At 41.6% G+C, this 21,939-nt stretch overlaps 1 protein-coding gene across 1 annotated transcript; it reads left to right on the top strand.

The window, feature by feature from the left end:
* Positions 1–1,563: 1,563 nt before the first annotated feature.
* MCHR2 (melanin concentrating hormone receptor 2) lies at positions 1,564–21,312 on the top strand. The gene is made up of 5 exons (XM_047769359.1): positions 1,564–1,776; positions 9,761–9,970; positions 15,301–15,495; positions 18,158–18,277; positions 20,839–21,312. The coding sequence occupies exons 1-5, from the start codon at positions 1,595–1,597 to the stop codon at positions 21,149–21,151; spliced, it is 1,020 nt and encodes a 339-aa protein (XP_047625315.1). The 5' UTR covers positions 1,564–1,594; the 3' UTR covers positions 21,152–21,312.
* The last annotated feature ends 627 nt before the right edge of the window (positions 21,313–21,939 follow it).

Below are 21,939 nucleotides of genomic sequence, written 5' to 3'. Positions count from 1 at the left end.
CCATTACCCTCAAAAATATTTTGAGGATTCTCTGAGGCCTAGGATGGCTGTTTTTTCCTTTAAAATGGATTTGCATTTGCATCTGTCTAGTACTCAGAGGCCTTCACAGGCCTTGACCACATCAGATTAGGTTCAAGCCTTGGGAGTCCCTGACCTGCCAACTCAGGGTACAAATCTGAGACAGGATTCTTCAGGATCCTTCCAGAGCAGGATCTCTGGAAGCTACGACTTCCCAGAGAATGTCCACTTCTCTCGTCCTTCCCTCTTTCTTCTCCATCCCAAAGGCACCAGGGTCTTTCAGCAGTTCTCAGTGGTTGTGGAAGTAGGAGAGGAACACCTAAATCAGGTCCGTGCATACCTAATGATGTCACTCCTGGGGCTCCAGCTCAGAGGAAGGTTCTTCTGAAAAATTCCCCACCACCAGTAGGCTGAGCGTCTTGACTTCCCTCTGGACACAGCATAGACACTGAACCAGAGTGCAAATGGTTGTGGCATTAGTAAGTACCTTCTGGATAAAAATACCCTTGATGCTTCAATAGTCAGCTTATCTTGCAGTTACCAGATCTCATCCAAAAACGGTCCAGGGAGGGACCACTAAACTTTTCAGATCTTGAATAATTTTAAATTGCTGTACATATGCATACACACACACACACACACACACACAACACACACACCTATTCACACATACCCATGTGTACATTTTGCTCAGAATATTTTATTGTTTTCAGTGGGAGGGTGAATCAGAGTTACTCAGTTTACCATTGCCAGGAACAAGACTTAGATGGCATTTTTTTTTAATGTCTTTTATCAAGATGGTTGGTCAAGCAAATAATTTTCCAGTTCCATTTGGTTTTGTTTGTTTACTTATTTATTTTTAGGTTGGCTGTTGGACGTCTTTTCCTGTGCCATAATTCATCTTTGTACATAGTACCTCAACTTGCTACAAGATTTTTTCCTTCCCACTTTGTCCTTTCCTGATCAAACGCTTCCTCCTTATCCTTAAAGACAGTCCAGGAATCATCTCAGGAAGTCTTATCCCACTTTATTCCTAAACAATCAGAGCTGGTTCCCCCATGCACTTTGTAGCAGACAGATAAGATGTATTTAACAACCTAAGTATTTTGAGGGTCCTAGCCAATATGACTAGACATGTAGTAGGCCAATAAGAACAGATGCCAGCTGAATAAAACCAGTACCAGTGTGTACTGAGTAAATATTAGCTTTGCTCGAAGCGTGCACACTGTCTTAGTACACTGTTCAGCAATTTGCTGCTAAGTATCTCCTCCAGTGATCCGTCACATCATTACAGACAGGATGCAATCAAGCTCATCCTGGAATCTTACATTGCATGGATTCTTGGTGCAAAGAAAGCTCCAGTACATTTTTTTGCCAGGGATCGAACCCACACCACAGAAGCAACCCAAGCCCCTGCAGGGACAATATCAGACCCTTATACCACCGTACCATGAGAACTCCCAAAAATCTTTGATTAAGTCAAAGAAAATCTATATTGAGAGAACTGCCTTAAAAATTCATTAAAGAAATCACTTCTTATTCCTTCACAGCTTTAACCACTGGAGGTTTGTGAACAATGAATTCACTCCATTCATCTTGTTGTAACACGTCTGCTGAATTTTTGAACAAATCCTGGAATCAAGAGTTTGCTTATCAAATCCTCAGCGTGGTGGACACAGCCATTCTCCCTTCCATGATTGGGATTATCTGTTCAACAGGGCTAGCGGGCAACATCCTCATTGTATTCACTATAATAAGGTAAGGGCTTCTTTTTCTTTTCCATGATTTAGGGACATTCTATACTCCTTAAAGGAATCCTTTTCCCCCGTAAGGAGTTTTCTTTTTTTTTTCTTTTTTTTTTTTTTTTTTTTTGGTCTTTTTGCTATTTCTTGGGCCGCTCCCGCAGCATATGGAGGTTCCCAGGCTAGGGGTTGAATCGGAGCTGTAGCCACCGGCCTACGCCAGAGCCACAGCAACGCAGGATCCGAGCCGCGTCTGCAACCTACACCACAGCTCATGGCAACGCCGGATCGTTAACCCACTGAGCAAGGGCAGGGACCGAACCTGCAACCTCATGGTTCCTAGTCAGATTCGTTAACCACTGCGCCACGATGGGAACTCCTGTAAGGAGTTTTCTTAATGAAATCAGGTTTGGGAAATATTTGCTTAGGAAAATTAAAGAAGTTCTGCAGATATTTTCCTCGTGTATTAAGTAACATCTGAGTGAGTCGCAGATATAAAATGAAAAAAGCTATGCCAATGCTTACTGCTGAGTTAGTGAATTTGTAAGGCAGCAGTTCTCATTCTTAGTTACATAGTAGAATCACCTCGAAGCTTTTAAAAATCTGATTACACAGTTTCATCCCAGACTAGTTAACTCAGAATCTCTGGCAATGAAGCCAGGTATGGATTGAAACTGCCAGGCAACTATTTAATTTCCTATTAATAAGAGGCTGACCTGGTTTAGCTGGTAAAAAAGACTCTTGCACTCACTCAAGCAAGAGTGACTCTACCTGATTACCTAAAGATTCAGGCCATCATACATGGTGGGCTGGTCCCCTCAATACAGACCACCTGGGTGCAGGCCAGATGGAGAGGCATCTGAGCCCTAGCACCTCCTGCCTTTGCCTCACATCTCTCATGTCATCCAGCTAATGTCCTGCTTCCTCTCAAACTTAGAGCCTGAGGTTTAGCTTGTAGCATAAGACCAGATTACAATCAGCCCTCAGTATCCATGGGCTTGGTACCCATAGGTTCCACATCCAGGGAGTCAAGCAATATTCAAAAATATTTGGAAAAAAATTCCAGAAAGTTCCAAAATGCAAAACTTTGCTGAAACTAGCAACTATTTCTATGGCATTTATATTGTATTTACAACTATTTACATAGCATTTACATTGTTATTAAGTATTATAAGTAATCTAAAGACAATTTAAATTAGTAGGGAGAATACATGTGGGTTATAAGCAAACACCACACTATTTCATATAAGGGACTTGTGTATCTGTGGATTTTGGTACAGGTGTGGGCAGCTGTCCTGGAACAATCCCTGGTGGATACTGGGGGTCGACTCTACTTCTTCTCTTGACAAAATGAATTTAGTGTACACGTGCCCCATCACTACATGATTATCTTTGCTACCCTGATTTTTTTCACATTGTTTTAATACATATGAGATGTTAAAATTTTTTTATCCTGATCTCTGGTCTTACAGCCACCACTTTAAAAAACTGTCTATATGTATATATTATAAAATATATTCTGAGTTACTACAGAAAGGATGTTTTCACAGAAAGGATGTTTTCAACATTATATTAACACACAAAACTACAAAAAACATTTATGTAACTTATTACACAAAGCACAGTTGTAAGCTCATTTGCTCCTCAACAAAGCAGTATTATTATGATACTTATTTGAGGAAAGAAGCTCAGGAGAGAAAATGACTCATCTAGCATCACACAGCTAGTGAGTGACAGTCCTGGCACGTGAACTCAGATCCCATGATTCCAAATTCCAGGCTGTTTCTTCCCCATTAGTGAAAACAAACAAATCATCCAAAGTAGGAAGATGACTGGATTTGCCATGTGGATGGACAGATCCTCATAGGACCAGTTAAGAACCTCAGGATGGTGATGGGATGACGTGTGCTATCCCTGAGAAAGCCCATCACAGGTCACTTTCTCCAGATGGCTTCTCATCAGCCAGCCTACCTTCAAATCTTTCTTGTCCTTATCTCTGTAGTGAAGTGTAGTGTATCAATGGTGCTTTTTTTTTTAAACCATTCATAACTGAAGATATATTCGATACATTGAAATTCTACTCTTAATGAATTCAGGCCTTCCTTATTGGGTCCTGTAAAGCCATTTGTAAATATCAAGCATTTGAAATTATTTTCTAAGTACTAGAAGCAGTTTGACTCGATATGTATCATTAAATACCCATTGTCTGCCCAGCACTATTCTACAGGTTATGTTAATACCAAAGAAAAATGGCAGCAGCTGACTCAAAAAGTTCATGGTTCAGGGGAGAAGATAAGATTTAAACACATGAATTCATTTGAAAAATAATATGACATTAAAAATAATCAAGTTGGGGGGGGGGAGTGGTTCAAATAATAAGTTCCAGGAAGGGAGATAAAAGTAATCAAATATTCTCAGAAAGCCTCAAGAAGGCAACAATGTGGGGTAGAAAGTTAATAGCTGGAGACACAGGAGTGTTTCTAGCTTTCCCTGTTTACCCACTGTACCTGCCCCCTTCTCCTTCCGTCTTTCCCTCACGCCCCTTAATCTTCCCCTAACGACATAAGCGACATAAGCATGTCTCATGCCCATAGTGTTGGTCCCAGTGCTGAGAAACGAAGCCCTCATAAGGTGTTAGCCCTCCAGAAGTGGCTGCATTTTTACAGACAATTTTTACATGCGAAGACTCTGCAGTGTGGATCTCAGGTACAGTGACAAGCTGTTGAAGAAATATTTGGAGCCAGAGAAACTTCTTGATCCCCCTCAAATTACACTAATAGATAATGGCCTGATTCCCCCAACTCAAATGGAGACAAAGCTGGAATGAAGAAGAAATATGGGATGTGAACTCTTCTCAAAGTCAATACTGAGCTATAATTCCTAGAAACAGATTCTCAGCATAAAGCAAATAGTTATTAAACTGGGGGGGGGGGGGAAGAGAGAGAAAATCTGAACAACCATATAAATTTATTTGCAATTACTGTGAAAAATCTGCTACTTCATACCATTACCATTTTATAGATAATATGTGAGAAGATATATGTTAATGGAGCTTTTAAGATGAATCTTCTAATCTTCCAAAAAATATTTGGAAGCAACTTAATTTTATTTTTATTGCTAAGAAATTAATATTTTTCTTTGCAAATTGCTTTCCAAAAATTTATAAATCTCTCAAAAAGTCATTTGAAAGTAAATTAGTTTTAATTTTTTGGCTTGGAATTTATCTAACACTTTTTAAAACTGCTCTCCAAAAATTTTAAGGCAATTTATACTAATCTTTTTATCATGCCTTGCCATGATCCTTTATTTGTTACCTTCATAACAGGCAGGTGGCTCAGTTAAAACACTAAGAGTACACTAAAAGTAAAAAGAAATAGATAAATTTAAGATTTAGGACTTTCCCACTTATGATAAATACTTGTATCAGGAGAGAGTGAGTAGAACTTAAAGTCAGTAAGATTATTAGCGATGCTGGGACACAAGCAATGAATTAACTTCTGACTTTGCCAAATGAAGACTACAAGTATGCATGGAAAAGAAAATAGATTTAAAGAAGCTAGAGCTTGCAGAATAAGATGTCCTTTTAAAATGTGGCTTTTTTAAAAAGTAAGAATCAGAGTTCCCATTTTGTCTCAGCAGAAACAAACTCAACTAGTATCCATGAGGATGCAGGTTCAATCCTTGGCCTCGCTGAGTGGGTTAAGGTTCTGGCACTGCCACAGGCTATGGTGTAGGTTGCAGATGCAGCTCGGATCTGGCATTGCTGTAACTGTGACACAGGCTGAAAGCTGAAGCTCCAATTCGACCCCTCCGCTGGGAACTTCCATATGCCACACATGCAGCCCTAAAAAAAAAAAAGTAAGAATCAATTTATGCATTAGGAGGGTCACTATAAAGTAATGAGGCCAGATTGTTACCAGTCTCTCATACTTAAATTTATGGGAAGTCAAAGGAAGCCAGGTTAGAAAATGTAGGAGGAAAATTGGGCCAGTGATAACATAAGATTTTCTGCATTTGTTCTTCAGAAAGAGACTTATGAACTCAACTCCATTACTCAACTATTCTCCACAGCCCTGGGGTGCCCAGAAAACTACTTCGATAAAGAGATGACTTTTTCTCCTTTGATCCTGCCCCCCTCAACCTCCTGAATACATCTTAATCCTGTCTACTGACAGACCACTTCAAGTGGGCAGAAAATCTCCAAAGGATGCCTTGTCTCCCTAGAAATAAAACATCCCTACTCTGTCATTCCCTGCCCTCAACTGGCTGTCAACTCAATTAATTTACACTAAATCATGAATTAGTAAAACACTTTACTTTGGTGGGCGAGGGGAGCGGTGATGGCTGTGCCCTCGGCCTGTAGAAGTTCCTGGGCCAGGTGTTCAACCCATGCCATAGCAGTAACATTGCTGGATCCTTAACCTGCTGAGCTATGAGGGAACTCCTGAAACATCTTACTTTTTCATCCTTCCCAATGGTGTCTACATGCTTTAATGATTACAGGGACAGTGAGTTAACCTGAAAGAGCACTAATGGTCTAATGATGGAACATGAGTTGCTAAAACAGAGAGGGGAGATGCTTAGAACAAGGCCTCTTCCTTTATCCCACCCAGCTTAAATCATAACTAATGCTCTCTATGACCAGTTCTTTACTTTCCCCAGAGAGCCAGCTATATGTAAGCTGTTGTCACACCCTTGTTGCACATATACCCTGGCCCCTCCTCTCTTCTTACCCTCCAATTTCCCTCCAATCCTGCTTCCTAGTAGCCAATACAAGCCAAAAGTCAGTTGGCAAGGAGACCTAGGAGCAAATGCAGAAGAGGGGAAAATGGACTTGAGGGAGGGCTGATCAGCAAAGCATCATCCTGCATATGAGATGTTACATTTTTTGTTTGGTTCTATCTAATCCATTTCATACTTTGTCATTTCTGTTTGCAAAAAGTAAATAGAATTTTTAACATAAAAAAATACAAAGAATAAAGTCAAAATCAGTCATGCTACTATTACCAAATAGATAATCACAGTCTGTGATCACTATAACATATTATTTCACCATATTCTTAAACAAATGTGTAAAGAAACTTGGGGTCATTACCCCATTTGACTAAATATTCAAATAGGAATAGTTTGCCATTTGATTAAATATTCTTCCAAACTATGATTTGTAACAACTATATCATTTATTGCATGGTATTGCAGACTATCATAATTTGTCATAACATTCATTAGATTTGGCCATATATTATGATCACTGATTTACTTTTTTTTTTTTTTTTTTTTTTAGAGCTGCACCCACGGCATATGGAGGTTCCCAGGCTAAGGATGGAAACAGAGCCATAGCTACCAGCCGACGCCAGAGCCGACACCACAACACTGCCAGATCCAAGCCACATCTGCAACTTACGCTACAGCTCATGGCAACTCCAGATCCTTAACCCACTGAGCGAGGCCAGGGATCAAACCTGCATCCTCATAGACACTAGTCAGATTCATTTCTGCTGAGCCATGGTGGGAACTCCTACATTTTTTTTTAATGTTTGGTTCATGAGAGATAGAAGTCTAATGAAGTCTGGCAACAGGAACTCTGAAGATAAATTAGACCTTAAAAAAGAAAGCAAGTTGTATAGTTAGAAGTTTTACTATTTCTGTTCAGTTATTTTTAATTTCTATATGCTGTTGCTTTCAGTAAAAAAAATAATAAGTATAATATGTTGTTTTTATTGCTCTAGTACCTTATGCCCAGATAAATACATCATTTGCTTCAGAATTCTCTTCTGCTATACAGAGTATCATCTAGCAACACTTTTATTTAATTCTTTTTAATTGCCAGTTAATGGCCACTACTGAGTTCCACAAAGGAATTACCATAGCTCATGATCAGTAAATGATGGGTGTCTATCTGCAGGAGAGCAAGGGCCATGGGTTAACTGCTGAAATTAGAGCCTAAGCAACTGCTTATAGTTTATATCCCAATTCAAGTGGAAATAACACCTACTTATAGGCTAAGATTTGTAGGGGTTTTTTAATTATTGTGTGTGTGTATGTGTGTGCGCACGCACGTGTGTGTTTTAAGTGTGGAACTCCTACTGGACTACTAGTGTCAGTTCCTCTCCCCTGACTCCCAATGGCCTGGAGAAGACAGAGGATCAGAGACCAAGGACAGTTGCTTGGTGGCCCTTTTAGCTGACATGGTCTTTTCCTCAAGTCTTTTCTCCTTCTTGGTCTTTGTGATATGAGTCATCAACCTCCTGGGGTCAAGAGCCCAACCTGCCTTATCAACAGTGCCCAGGGTGTGGTTGCTGAGTAAGGGGTGTGGTTGCACTAGTTCCCCCACATGTTGTGCCCACTGCCAGGGCCTGGGTTAAATATCCTGGCCCCAACCTATGCCTCTGACAAGGCTTTGATGGCTGAGATATATAAAGTTCATAGGCTGTAGAATTTGCTGTCCCTGGATAATAAAGGCACACAGTAGCTTCCAACAACAGAGCCCTGGATCCAGATTGAACTAGCAATTGTGACACCATCTTAGGGTTAATTCTTACATGCTCTATAAATTCTTATCTGTCCTCAGTATGGATGCTACTTGTGCCAGATTTGCCTTGACTATTCCCAGGAGAGGGAGTAGACCCCGTTTCATGCACTCCTTGTGCTTTCTCTCGCTTTCTCTTGTCACATTGTAATGTGACCATTTATATATACATGGCTAGCCTATAAGTTCCTGGATGTTACAGTATATAAGTTATTAGCTTTGCCGTCCAAAGCACAATATTATACCCAACATATAATTGGTGCTCAATAAAATGTGCATTGAATTAACGACTAGTGTCTCCCAGAAAAAGATGATACCTGTTTATTATTAAATGTCCCAACTCTTTGAAGATAGGGACCAACTGAATTTTAAATTTAAATTCTCCTCTCAGAAAATTTGTCTGTCTTCACTTCCCCAACAGGAGGCAAGAGAGTTTTTTCAGTGTCCTCCACCAGTTCACTCAGTTCGGATTTCTTTTCCACACTGTCTGGATTTCCAGGTCTTAATTAATAGTCTTTTCTATTGAGTTAGATTTTATTGCAATATTTCTAAGTAATGGTTGAAAATTTTGGTAACAGTGGCCTTAGGATTTGAACTGACAGCTTCAGTGGCAAAAAAAGAAATGCATTCCACAATGGAAACATTTGTTTTCCCTGTTCAGCTGTATATGGTATGAAGGATAGGTGAAGACAAAACATCTTTTGCCTGAGTGAGCTTAGAGTTGGTATAATTTGTTGTTATGTAGAAACTACTTCAAAACTTAGTAGCTTAAAATAATAGACATTTATTATCTCATATAGTTTTGAAGGTCAAGAATCTAAGAGCAGCTTAGCTGAGTGATTCTGGCTCAGGGTTTCTCATAAAGTTGCAGGTGAAATGTCCATCTGACAGATGACTATCTAAAGGCTTGCTTGGGGCTCGAGCATCTATTCCAAAGTAATTCACTCTCACGCTTAAGTTACAGGTTGTTGTTGGTATTTGGCAGGGGTCTCCGTTCCTCTCCACATGGACCTCTTCAGAGTGTTGCTTGAGTATCCTTACAAGATGGCAGCTGGCTTTCCCCAGAGAAAGAGGTCCAAGACAGAGCAAAGAGAAACCCCTGCCCCAGGCCTCTATGTCCTAATTTTGAATGTTACACTGTCAATCCCACTACCTTCTATTCATTAAAAGTGAGTCACTAAATTCAACCCACAATCAAAGGAATAGGCGTGGGCAATTAGACGCTGCCTCCTGAAAGCAATAACAAAGAATTAGTGGATACATTTTTTAAACTGCCCCAGTTAATTATTGGATAAATAGTTTTAAGTGTTTAAATACTCGCAGGGCAAGGCATTCATGTGTGCATGTGTGATGGTTTCCATTTAACTTTTAGAATTTATTTTGGCAACTGAAAATCTGTAACAGATGGCATAAATTGAAGAAGGTATGTCCTCTCTATGTCAATCCTCCAATTTTCCTCCATTTCTTTCAGGTCCAGGAAAAAAACTATTCCTGACATTTATATGTGCAACCTGGCTGTGGCTGATCTGGTCCACATCATTGGAATGCCTTTTCTTATTCACCAGTGGGCCCAAGGAGGAGAATGGGTGTTTGGGGAGCCTCTCTGTACCATCATCACATCCCTGGATACCTGCAACCAGTTTGCCTGTAGTGCCATCATGACCGTCATGAGTGTGGACAGGTAAGTGAAGAGCTTTGAAATATCTCAACATAATGCAGGGTTGCCTGTACTTCCCCAAATTCATCCCAATTTAAGCAACATCAGTGTTGGTTTGTAATAGCGAAGCATTTCTTCTTTTGCTTATTTCCCTGTAGGACAGATCAGTTAATATTTTTCCACCTTTCAGAGGTCAAATTTTTTTATGGCCACACCCTCTGCATATGGTAGTTCCCCTGGCCAGAGACTGATACCAAGCCACAGCTTTGACCTGTGCTGCAGCTGTAGCAATGCCAGATCCTTTAACCCACTGTGCCCAGGTGGGGATCAAACCTGTGCCTCTGCAGTAACCCAAGCTGCTGCAATTGGATTCTGAACCCAATGTACCATAGCAGGAAATCTGAGGTCAATTTTTTTTTTTTAATGTCATCTTTTTTTGCCATTACTTGGGCTGCTCCTGTGGCATATGGAGGTTCCCAGGCTAGGGGTCAAATCAGAGCCGCAGCCACCGGCCTACACTAGAGCCACAGCAAGGCGGGATCCAAGTCACGTCTGCGACCTATACCACAGCTCATGGCTACGCCAGACCCTTAACCCACCAAGCAAGGCCAGGGATTGAACCCGCAACCTCATGGTTCCTAGTCAGATTCGTTAACTACTGAGCCACGATGGGAACTCCCTGAGGTCAATTTTTTAATAGGAAACAAACACTAAAAATCTCCTTTTTCCCAATCATTCTTGCGATCTCAGTTTTATTTACAATCGACTGCAAGGCAAAAAAAAAAAACCCCACAAAGTCATGAAATATTGGAAACCAGAATGAATGTCCCCTCATCATTCTTGCAATAAAGAAGCTGAAGTCCTGAGAGGTGAGGAGATTTGCCAAAGGCACATAGAGAGTCCATGGCAGAGCTGAGAACTGAAGTAGGTCTGCTCGCTCCCTGTCCAGGGCTTTTTCGGGCAAGTTCAATGTCTTGCACACCCTGTCATCACTTAGCAGCTTTAAGGAATAGGTGAAGCATTGAGAATAAGTGGCTGCGAAGAGAAGTCAGAGTACCAGGAAGACCATCTTTTACACTCCTCATTTTGATCGGTTAATGCAAATGCTGCCAATTATACATTATTAGAAATGTGTTGGACTGGGTTCTGTATACGCCATAACCATATTCACCAACCACATAATGTTACTTGAGGAGGTGATGGTGATGGCAAGTGCATATGGAGCCACTGAGGGGTGGAGCCCCGTACAGACCCAGGCTGCCCAACCCTAGAGATGGCAGGTAGCTGGCAAGTGCCTAACCATCTGGCTTCCCTAGGAAGCATGCAAGGTTGGGTTCCCTGCATCATCCAGATGCCCACACCAGGTCTCAGCAGCACTCCCCAACAGAAGCAAGCCCCCAAAACAATAGTACTAAGCACCACAGTGATCTGCCATCTCGGGGAACAACCCACTTAAGGTCTCAATCCACCTTCTTCCCACCCCAACTCCAATCTAGCACATTTAGCCCCCCTTGCCTTGATCTACTTCTTTCTTTCTCCCTTGCTTCAAATATATTTCACCATTTAAACTACTTTGTGTGTGGAGATACGCGTGTTGTTTTTTGTCCAGCTTCCCCTACCCCTCAAATGTAAACCTCACAAAGGCAGGGTCTTTGATCACTAGTACATCCCAAATGTCTGGGTAATAGTGCCTGGCACACAGGTGCTCCAAAAGTATTGATGAATGAATGAATGAATGAATGTCCATCTTGAGGGCTGTGTTAAATTTCTCTGAGTCCATCCAGGACCATTTCCAGAGTTCTGTCTCTTTCATCCTTCCAAATAGACCTTTGGGGTTGGGAAGTAAGGAGCAATCCTTCAGCTGGATAAACAAAGGAATAGCAGGGTTCACATACATCATTCACTGGATCATTATTATTCAGATGTGAATAATGGTGGTAATGTTTGATGCATTTTTATATTCTGCTGCTTTTCTGAAAAAGAATTCCCCAAATACGTGGTGTACCTTCCAATTTATAATTAACATCATGTTTTTTTAATCCTCATACTGGGTGGGTAGCCCTGGTTAGTTCAGCTGATGCTACCAATGCTGACAGGGTGCGGAGTAAAGCCTGGTGAGTTTACCAGGGTTCCAACACCAGGGTTCCAACCAGGGTTCCAACACCAGGGCTCAGGCCGTGCACCGGACAGGCCCACTGCCAAAAAGCAACTGAAATACAGGCCTCACCAGTCCCATTCTCAGAAAAATAAAACTTCTTCATACAATGTAAGTGCCATGAAGGCAGGAGCAACTGGCTCGCTCTTTTTCTTTCTTCCTCTCTTTCTCTCTCTTTCTTTCTTTTCTTTTCTTTCCTTTCTTTCTTTCTTTCTTTCTTTCTTTCTTTCTTTCTTTCTTTCTTTCTTTCTTTCTTCTTTCTCTCTTTCTTTCTTTTTGCTTTTTAGGGCCACATCTGTGGCATATGGAGGTTCCCAGACTAGGGGTCAAATTGGAGCTACAGCTGCCAGCCTACACCACAGCCACAGCAACGCCAGACCCGGGCCATTCCTGTAAACTACACCACAGCTCACAGCAACACTGGATCCTTAACCCACTGAGTGAGGCCAGGGATCAAACCCGAAACCTCATGGTTCCTAGTTGGATTCTTTTCCGCTGCATCACAACGGGAACTCCATGGCTTTTTCTTTAAAGAGGGGAACCTGTACCTTTTCTTTAAACCTTTTACTGCAAATGAGGTGAAAGCACATTGTCTGCCTTAGAACAGACCACAGAACATTTTCCTAATGTTCACAGTTTTTTCTGAATATGTGTTTGTGTATGCATGTATCTTACACAGCTAAATAACATGTTTTTTTTTTAATTGTATGAACACAGCATGCTAAAATTTTCCTGTCAAATTACAACACTCAGGCCTTTATCCTCCTCCCTGCCCTCACTTCAGAGGATCACATGGCCAGGGACAAACGAAGATTTTTGTAAAACTGAACCTTTACCTCCTCAGCATTTCTTGCCGTCCTAATTCTACTAAATTCATAAAAGTGCAACAAAATCTGCAGTTTTGTAGAAAAGAAATGGAGTTTTCTTTGTGAGGCCCAAACTAAATGTCCGTGCCATCCAATAAGGCCTTATTGTTTGTACATTTAAATTCTTTTAATTGTCAATTTAATGGATCATAAATTTCAAGTGTTTCCCTTAAGTCTTTCATTTTCTTTCTCTGATTAGTTAATAACTGCAACATTGTGGAATATTTTTAGTCTATCTTATCCTATCCTGTTCTATTCTACTTTATTTTTTGGTTGAGGCTGCAGCATGTGGGAATTCCCAGGCCAGGAATCAAATCCGAGCCACTGCAGTGACAACACCAGATCCTTAACCTGCTGTGCAACAGGAGAACTCCAACGTGTGGAATATTTTAATAGTGGGTTCCTACCTCCAAAGCAATACAAAAAGTTCTTGTAAACATCTAAAAGATTAAAAATGTCTGTCTCCAGGTGAAAGCTATCTAGACTTTCATTAGCGGTTGCTTTCGTAAGTAAATTTTCTAAAAGTCAGTACATTGGAGCCAAAATTCCCTATTCATTCATTTAACAACTATGTCTTGAGCATGGACCGGATGCCAGGCACTATCCCAGACACAGGAGATATAGTGGCATTAAACTGTCAGCCCAGGCTCCTGCCTTCATGAGCCTTCCTTTCCAGAGGTGTAGGCAGACATTAAGTGCAGACTCACATAAAGTCAGTCAATGTGTATTTCCACCCAGTCATACATACTAGGAAGAAATAGCAGATTTCCTCTATAATCCGCATTTACAGTCATGAGCCCTCGTATACAAGGGTGGTCAGGGGAAGCTTCCCTGAGAGGAAGACCAAAGTGGGGTCTTACAAGAAGAGCATGAGGAAGTAGAGGCAGGTCCTGCCAGGAAGGTAGAACAGCATGTATCCACCCTGAATGGGGATAGTGTGGAGGGATTGCCAGAGAGAGACTGGACCATGCTTCGGCCTATGTGACAGGGAGGGCCAAGTGGAGAAACACCTCCGGGGTCCTGGGGAGAATCCAGAATGTGATCTGAAAGGCAAGGAAAAGCCGCTGAAGGGTTTTCAGCTGGAAGGATGATCAGAGAAGAGTCCCTAATTGATCAAGGCCATGACGCCATCGTCTTTTATCCCAGACAGAATGATGGCTGGTCTGCTGTATAATCACTACCTCATCCCTCCCCTCAGCAGGGAGGGAAGGGGGCCTTCTCTCCTTGGCAACAGCTAACACAGGTGCAGCGTGGGTAAGGAGGGGTGGCTGAGGCACCCGGGCCACAAGCCAGTCCGTGCACACTAAGGGGTCCCTTAACTGAGTGCAAAATGTCCTGCCTCTTGTGCGAAAGTGAAAGAGCAAGGGGATGGGGGATTTTCTATTGTTATAAATCTTCATTAAGTAGCTCTAAAAAAACTTAGAGAAAAGCACAGAATGACTGACCATAATTTACATTTATTTAATGTCTACTCATGCTGCTTTCTTACACTCCTAGCCCTACCCCAGCACAGCAAAACTGTGTTTTCCCAAGTATGATCCTCCGGATCTGAGCTCTTTTTCATGCTTTAGCTTTCAGTTCGCTCTGAAAAACTCTTGGATTTTCTGGAGGACCAAATCTATTTGGTATGTCAGGATTTCAAGTTTGATTAACGATTATCTTTTTTTTTTTTTTCCTGGATGACAATGGAAAAAAAAGAAAAGGAAAAAGAAGCCCCTTCCCCATGAAATTAGTCCATTTCTCCCCTCCAGCCTCCAGCCTAAGTTCCCTTTGGAATCTGCATTGTGTGTACCACTCACTTTTGTTTATCCTCACTGTGATTCTGTGAACTGAACCTCCAGGAGCCTGGGAACGCGCCTAGAAAGCCATCGGAGCAGAATGTCTGCCCCAGGTGTCAGGCCTCCTGCTGCTGAGTATTCTTCAACCAGCCGCACACTCTCCCCCTTCCTGTCCTAGGTCAGCACACCCTACTGGAAAGAGGGCCACTCCCTCCTAGAGGAAATCCCAAGTTCAGAGGCAAATTCTTCCAGAGTGTCGTGTGCAACGGAGGCGTCTTTGTAAAGAAAGAGTTTTGCAGAGCAGAATTTCACCATATTCAGTGCCTTTGTGGAAGTGACAGCCGAGTGGTTTATTCAGACTTGCGAGGTCAAGAATTGTTTTCTCTGCAGGTACCAGCCAGCTCTTATACAATATAACTCGCTTTCACCCTGATAGAGGTGTACTTCAGGGAGGATAACAATACTAATAATTTACTTCTGTCATGAACCTTTCATCCTTCGATCTCAATGCTCTTATATTGATTGTCCCCAAACCCTTCTTAACCGGCTTTTCAGGTACTTGGCTCTCGTCCAGCCGTTTCGACTGACGAGTTGGAGAACGAGGTACAGGGCGATCAGCATCAATCTGGGCCTTTGGGCAGCTTCCTTTATTCTGGCATGGCCTGTCTGGGTCTACTCGAAGGTCATCAAATTTAAAGACGGCGTCGAGAGCTGTGCTTTTGATTTAACATCTCCTGACGATGTACTCTGGTAGGTTGTTAAAACTTAAGAAAAATAGAGTCGAATTAAGTTGTGAAGGGCTTCATCCTCCTTGTCCACACGTGAGCAGCCGTGCAGAGTATCCTTGGGAACCCTCTTAGGGCCAGACTTCCCACTTAGCTCTCTGCTTCCCACCATCAAGTTGATAGTTTGATTTTAAGGAGAGGGTAACCTTTAGGAAAATATTTTGAATTTAATCATGTAACCTTGGTGGGTGCAAATATATTTAAATATGGATTCTAAAGATCAGTAGCAGCCTGGAGTTCCCACTGTGGCACAATGGGATCAGCGGCATCTTGGGAGCACTGGGATACAGGTTTGATCCCCAGTCCGGCAGAGTGGGTTAAGGATCAGGTGTTGCTGCAGCTGCAGCCTAGGTGGCAACTGTGGCTCAGATCTGATCCCTGGCCAGGGAACTCCATATGCCACAGGGGGTGGGGGGTGGGTGGAGGCAAAAAAAAGAGAGAGAGAGATCGGTGGGTGACAGCCGGACTCAATGAGAGCACAACAATCAAGGGAGGGGTGGACTTTCCAAAAGGGTAGAGGATTCACTGAGGCTCAAACCTTATCAATAAGCAGCTGGAGTTTGGTTGAGTTGTCCTTCACCCCTCCCCTCCAATAATATGTCCAAGTCCTAACTCTACTACCTATGAATATGACCATATTTAGAAATAGCCTCTGCAGATATAATTAAGTTAAGTGAGGTCTTACTGGATTAGGGTGGGCCCTAAATCCAAGGACTGGTTCATGGTAAGGAGAGGGAGATTGGAAGAGACACACAAAAGATGCACGTGAATCAGAGGCAGAGATTGGAGTGACATGTCTATAAGCCAAAGAACACCAAGGACTGCCAGAAGCCATCACCAGAGGCTGGAACACACACTTCCTCCCCAAAGGAGGAACCAATCCTGCCCACACCTTAATTTCAGACTCCCAGCTTCCAGAACTGGGAGATGATCAGTTTCTGTTGTTTTAAGCTATCCAGTTTGTGGTCACTTTGTTACAGCAGCTCTGGGAAACTAATATAACCACCGACACAGGCATTTCTTACATTTTAACTTGGAAGGAAAAATTGTCAATTTTTTTTTTTTTTAGGGCCGCACCCACAGCCTATGGAGGTTCCCAGGCTAGGGGTCTAATCCGAGCTATAGCCTCCGGCCACAGCCACAGCCACAGCCAGAGCAACACCAGATCAGAGCCCTGTCTGTGACCTACACCACAGCTCACAGCAACGCCAGATCCTTAACCCACTGAGCAAGACCAGGGATCAAACCTGTGTCCTCATGGATGCTGGTCAGATTTGTTTCCGCTGCAGAACTCCCTCATCATTTTTCTAGTTGAAATTTTGAACCTAGTATTGGAATCTCTGGTGAAAATTTTTCCATCGCTTGCCAGGTACGGTGCTAGGTGCTTTTTATATATATTATGGAAAGTCCATTTGGCAGATTCCTTTTGCCCATTCTACCACTGGTCATGTCAACGAGTCGTTTCTGCAACAAATAGACATAGTCTGAGAGGGATGGAGGAAGGGGTCCTGAAGGGGTACAGGTTCAGCAACAAAAATCTCCAGACAAGTGCAACATCTATACCATGGATTGTCTATTCATTATTTCTCACATCAGCACTGACTCCACCCAGAGACAAAAATCAGAAGCCCTCCTAAAGATGATATGATATTTAATCACTGCGGGCTGGTAGATTAACCTGAGTCCCACCCTGTCCAAAAGGAGGGCACAAACTGAGGCTCATTTTATGACTACATGACTTTGCCCTGTGTCAAATAAAGACTATTTTGCACTGACAACTGTTTCTGCTATTTTCAGTGGGTTATCATAAGGGATATTCTGAGGTTTTGACCTCTGTGGTGCCTCCCAGAAGTCCTTATGGTGACTAGCCTGGGGCTAGTGTGCTATATTCAGAGGCTCTCTGGTCCTGGTTCTCACTCTGCCACCCTGTCCATACCCACGCAATTCTGGTGGCCTTTTTCCAGGACACAGGGGTTCTGCCAGGAAGGACTCCTGTGTCTGTGCAAACATGGAGTTGGCTCATTCAAGAGCTCCCCCTGGTGGGGCACCAAGGAAAAGATAGACTGATTTGACGACAGGTCCTCCTCCACACCCATGGCCAGGCCACCTGGAGCTGTGATTACAAGCATGAGCTCAGGAGCTCGACTATCTGTCTGGGTTCAAGTATCACCTCTGCAACTTACTAGCTGAATCACCTTGGACAAGCCGTTAACCCCTCTCTGTGCCTTAGTTTCCTCTTCTGTAATGTGAAGACAGTAACAGTGTTGTACTCTTGGGCTCTCACAGATTCAGTGGGTTAAAAATGTAAAGCGCCATGAAAAGAGACTACTATATAATAAATGCCACCTGTGGTTGCCTGTAGTTGCTAATAATACTAAATATAATGATAATAAATAAGTATCCTCACCCGTCTGTACTCCCCTGGCTACTGAGAAGGGCTGGCTTCAAAAGAGTCATTGTTAGAATAATGAAAAGTGGAACTTCTCTACATGAAAGCACCCAAAGATCCCTAACTTTTTTCCCAAGCACTTTTATTCTGGGCCCTGAAAAAGCAGAGAATCTTAAACTATAAAACCAGTTCCTGGAGTCATGAATGTAATGGCCATGTCTTCTCTCTCATTTTACAGGTATACTTTGTATTTGACGATAACAACTTTCTTTTTCCCTTTACCCTTGATTTTGGTGTGCTATGTTTTAATTTTATGCTATACTTGGGAGATGTATCAACAGAATAAGGATGCCAGATGGTAAGTGTATGCCTTATTTTGCTTTATTTGTTAAATGAACAATTCAGAGATCTAAGATATCTACAACAGAAACCTAAGCAACAATCATTTGAAACCCACCACACCCAGACGTAGGGGCATTAATGTCTTTATAAGCATTTTCTGAAAATAAGACATGTCCTGAAGCTGCTATTTGAGGATCTCTCAGTGATAAATATCGTAATCACTTAATGTAATGGTTTCATAAAAATGTAAACAGAACTCAAGAGTCTATTTAAAAAATTTTATATTTGTCATCAGCAATGTTATTTGAACATTTTATTTGTACATTCTGTAGAGTTATGTGCATATGTAAATATCCTGGATGTTGTGCATAATTTATAACCTTTCAATTTTTGTGGGGTTTTTTAGTGTAGAGGAGCAGGATCTCATTAACATTTAAATACTTGGCACACGGTTAATTAGGACTACATAAAACCTAGAGACAATAAACTTGAGGAGGACCTTTAAAGATACTCATCTCTAAAACTATATGAATAAATCTAAATTATTTTTTACTTGAAATTGTATGTGTCAAGTTGTTCAAATAAGGCAAGTGGTTCTATGTTAGGTTAAAAATCATTATTAAAATTTGCCTTTAGGAGTTTGCATCATGGCTCAGTAGTCAGCGAACTCGACTGGTATCCATGAGGACACAAGTTCGATTCCTGGCCTCGATCAGAGGGTTAAGGATCTGTCCTTCCCGTGAGCTGTGGTATAGATTGCAAACACGGCTCGGATCTGGCGTTGCTGTGGCTGTGATGTAGGCCAGCAGCTACAGCTCCTATTGGACCCCTAGCCTGGGAACTTTCTTGTGCAGTGGGTGTGGCCCTAAAAAGACAAAAAAAAAAAAAATTGCCTCACTGCATTTCTTTTAAAATGACAAGATCACTGACTTTCCCCACATACCATATATATAACACGGTAAAGATGTTTTCGAAAGAATGTGCAAACTATTTAACCACTATTAGTCAAAATTTGTGGCAAACCCTGGTACCAAAGGGTGGTCATTTGGCTCATTTAGGTGCTCATTTGGCTCATGACATTTTTTCTTACTTTTTTAAATTCTTTGGGAATTTGCATTATTAAAGAATGGTCTATTTAGAATGAGAAAGGGAAGCATTCACAGTTATAGAGAAAAAAATTAGCTTTTAAATGTATCACAGGGAGCCAAGTTGGTGAGAAGGTTGAAATGGAATCATATGGAATATTATGGCATCAACAGCTGGAGAGGATGCTTGAGCCCTTTTAAAAGAGTTCTCCAAATCAGATCATTTTGCTCCAACACTTTTCTTAGAAATGCCAAGAGCATCTTATGAAACAAAGTTCATATTGTCAGTTATCCCTCAAAATGCAATAAGTTAGACGAATGATGGTGGCTACTCAGTTGAACTGCAGAGGAATCATTATCTTAGAATGATTTTCAGCTGCCCGATTTTATTTTATATTATTGCCCAGGCTTATCCATCTGCTTCAGCCATGTCCCAGGGAAATTTCTATTAAATGTCTAAAAATGATGTAACATGATGAAGTTGGGGAATTTTAAGTATTTTTTAATTTTAGAATGATTTTAAATATATAGAAAAGTGGCATAAATAACACAGAGAGCCTCCGTATACTCCTCACCCAATTTCCCCATTAATGTCCAACCATGATGCAATTGTCAAACCCAAGATAATCGCGGTACATTACTATTAACTAAACTCTACCCCTATGTTGGATTTCACCAGTTTTTCCATCCAAGTCCTTTTTCTGCTCCAGGATTCAATCCAAGGGACCACACTGCATTTAGTTGACATGTCTCTCCATTCTCCTGTGGTCTGTGACAGTTTCTCATTCTTTTCTTGTTTTTCATAACCTTGAGAGTCTTAAGTACTTAAGGAGTACTGGTCGGGTATCCTGCAGAATGTCCACCAATCTGGGATGGCCTGATAGTGTATCAGGATTAGACTCTAGCTATGTGTTTTAGGGGAAAAAAAAATCTTTTCATCACAACATATCAAGAGGTGCATGACAACTACATGACAGCCCTGTTGTTAATCTTGATCACTTGGTTAAGGCGGTGGTTGCCAAATTCCCCCACTATAAAACATTATTTATCCCTTTCTCTATTCTTTCGAAATGAGTTGTTAAGTATAGGCCACCCTAAAGGGGAAAAGAGGGAAGGCAGGAATTAATCTCCGTCTCCTGGAAAGGGGAGCATCTACATATATTACTTGGAATTTTTCTGTAAAAAAGGTTTGTCTTTTCTCTCTCATATTACTCAATCATTCCATCAGTATAGATTCATGTATACTTATGTGACACTTTGGATTTATTCATTTATTTTTTTTCTCAAAATGTTCCAGCTTTGGAAAATCTGGGAAAGTTTTAAGAGGGACAAAAAAGAATATTTTCACAGATCTCTGAATAAGTAGGCATAAAAATGAGCTTCATACTTCACTGCATAGCCATTATGAACCATCCAGAAAGTTCTGGGCAGTCACTGCCCCATAATTTCTATGGTTGGTTGTGTTCTGTCTTTCCAAACGTCTTGTCCACAGCTACAATCCCAGTGTTCCGAGGCAGAGAGTGATGAAGCTGACCAAAATGGTGCTTGTGCTGGTGGCAGTCTTTATCCTAAGTGCTGCCCCCTATCATGTGGTACAACTGGTGAACTTACAGATGGGGCAGCCCACACTGGCGTTCTACGTGGGCTACTACCTCTCCATCTGTCTCAGCTATGCCAGCAGCAGCATCAACCCTTTTCTCTACATCCTGCTGAGTGGAAATTTCCGGAAACGCCTGCCTCAAGTGCAAAGTAGAGTGACCGAGAAGATCAACCATATGGAAAACACCTTGAAACTGAGTTTTTAGAGTGTATATGGACCATCAAAGGTCTAGGTGGGCTTGTCTTTGGTTATGGGTCTTATTAGAAAAGGCAGGTGAAATGGTGTACTTGTGACCATTCTTTTTGTGTACTTGTGACTCTGGAACAATGGTATAACCATTCAAATGCAGTGAGTTTAATATGCTAATGATAGTAAAACATAAAATATTTGTCTGTATAGGCTTAGGGGATGGCTGAAGAGCCCCAAGCTATGTGGTTGTGGATGTTATGTTAGCATGTTATAAATTAGTCACTGATGAATATGGCTATCCATGACAATCGACTGAAAACTCACTAAGGAATTTGAATTTGCCATCCACATGGTGGCCTCACTGTAACAGTGCCCTTGAGGTTCCTAAGATGGGGCCATCTTACAATTAGATCTGAAAGTTGGCCATTTTTTTAATCCACAAAAATGTCAGTTTTGTATGGTCTAATCTAATGCCTTCCATAATCAGCTCCACCTGTTCGCATGATAGTTAGCATGTACTAGACACCTACAGCATGCAAGATGACATGTAACAAACCTGTGAGGTAAGTTTTACCTCAATTTACTAAGGCTCAGAAAGGTTGAATGATAGGCCCAATGGTGCACAGCCCCATAAAAGCAGGGCTGAAATTCAGGTCTGCCTGTTTCTGTACCTATCATACTGGAGAGAGCCAATAATTGAGTTTTGTTGTTGGGTTTTTTGCTTTCTCCTATACTCCTAGAAGAAAAGAACTAAAGTCTGAAAGAAATGAGTTCATATTCTTTAAAAAAATGAGTTGAAGCATA

The sequence above is a fragment of the Phacochoerus africanus genome, chromosome 2, assembly GCF_016906955.1.
Source record: "Phacochoerus africanus isolate WHEZ1 chromosome 2, ROS_Pafr_v1, whole genome shotgun sequence".
Taxonomy (NCBI): Eukaryota; Metazoa; Chordata; class Mammalia; order Artiodactyla; family Suidae; genus Phacochoerus; species Phacochoerus africanus.
Note: the sequence above shows the minus strand (reverse complement) of the source record. Positions and strands in the feature narration are given on the sequence as shown.

What these genes read in the sequence shown, in the direction of transcription:
- MCHR2 (XM_047769359.1), top strand. Translation starts at nt 1,595, where the DNA reads ATGAATTCACTCCATTCATCTTGTTGTAACACGTCTGCTGAATTTTTG. An exon ending in TCTCCTGACGATGTACTCTG is followed by an intron (nt 15,496 to 18,157) that starts GTAGGTTGTTAA and finishes CTCATTTTACAG; the next exon opens with GTATACTTTGTATTTGACGA. An exon ending in CAGAATAAGGATGCCAGATG is followed by an intron (nt 18,278 to 20,838) that starts GTAAGTGTATGC and finishes TCTTGTCCACAG; the next exon opens with CTACAATCCCAGTGTTCCGA.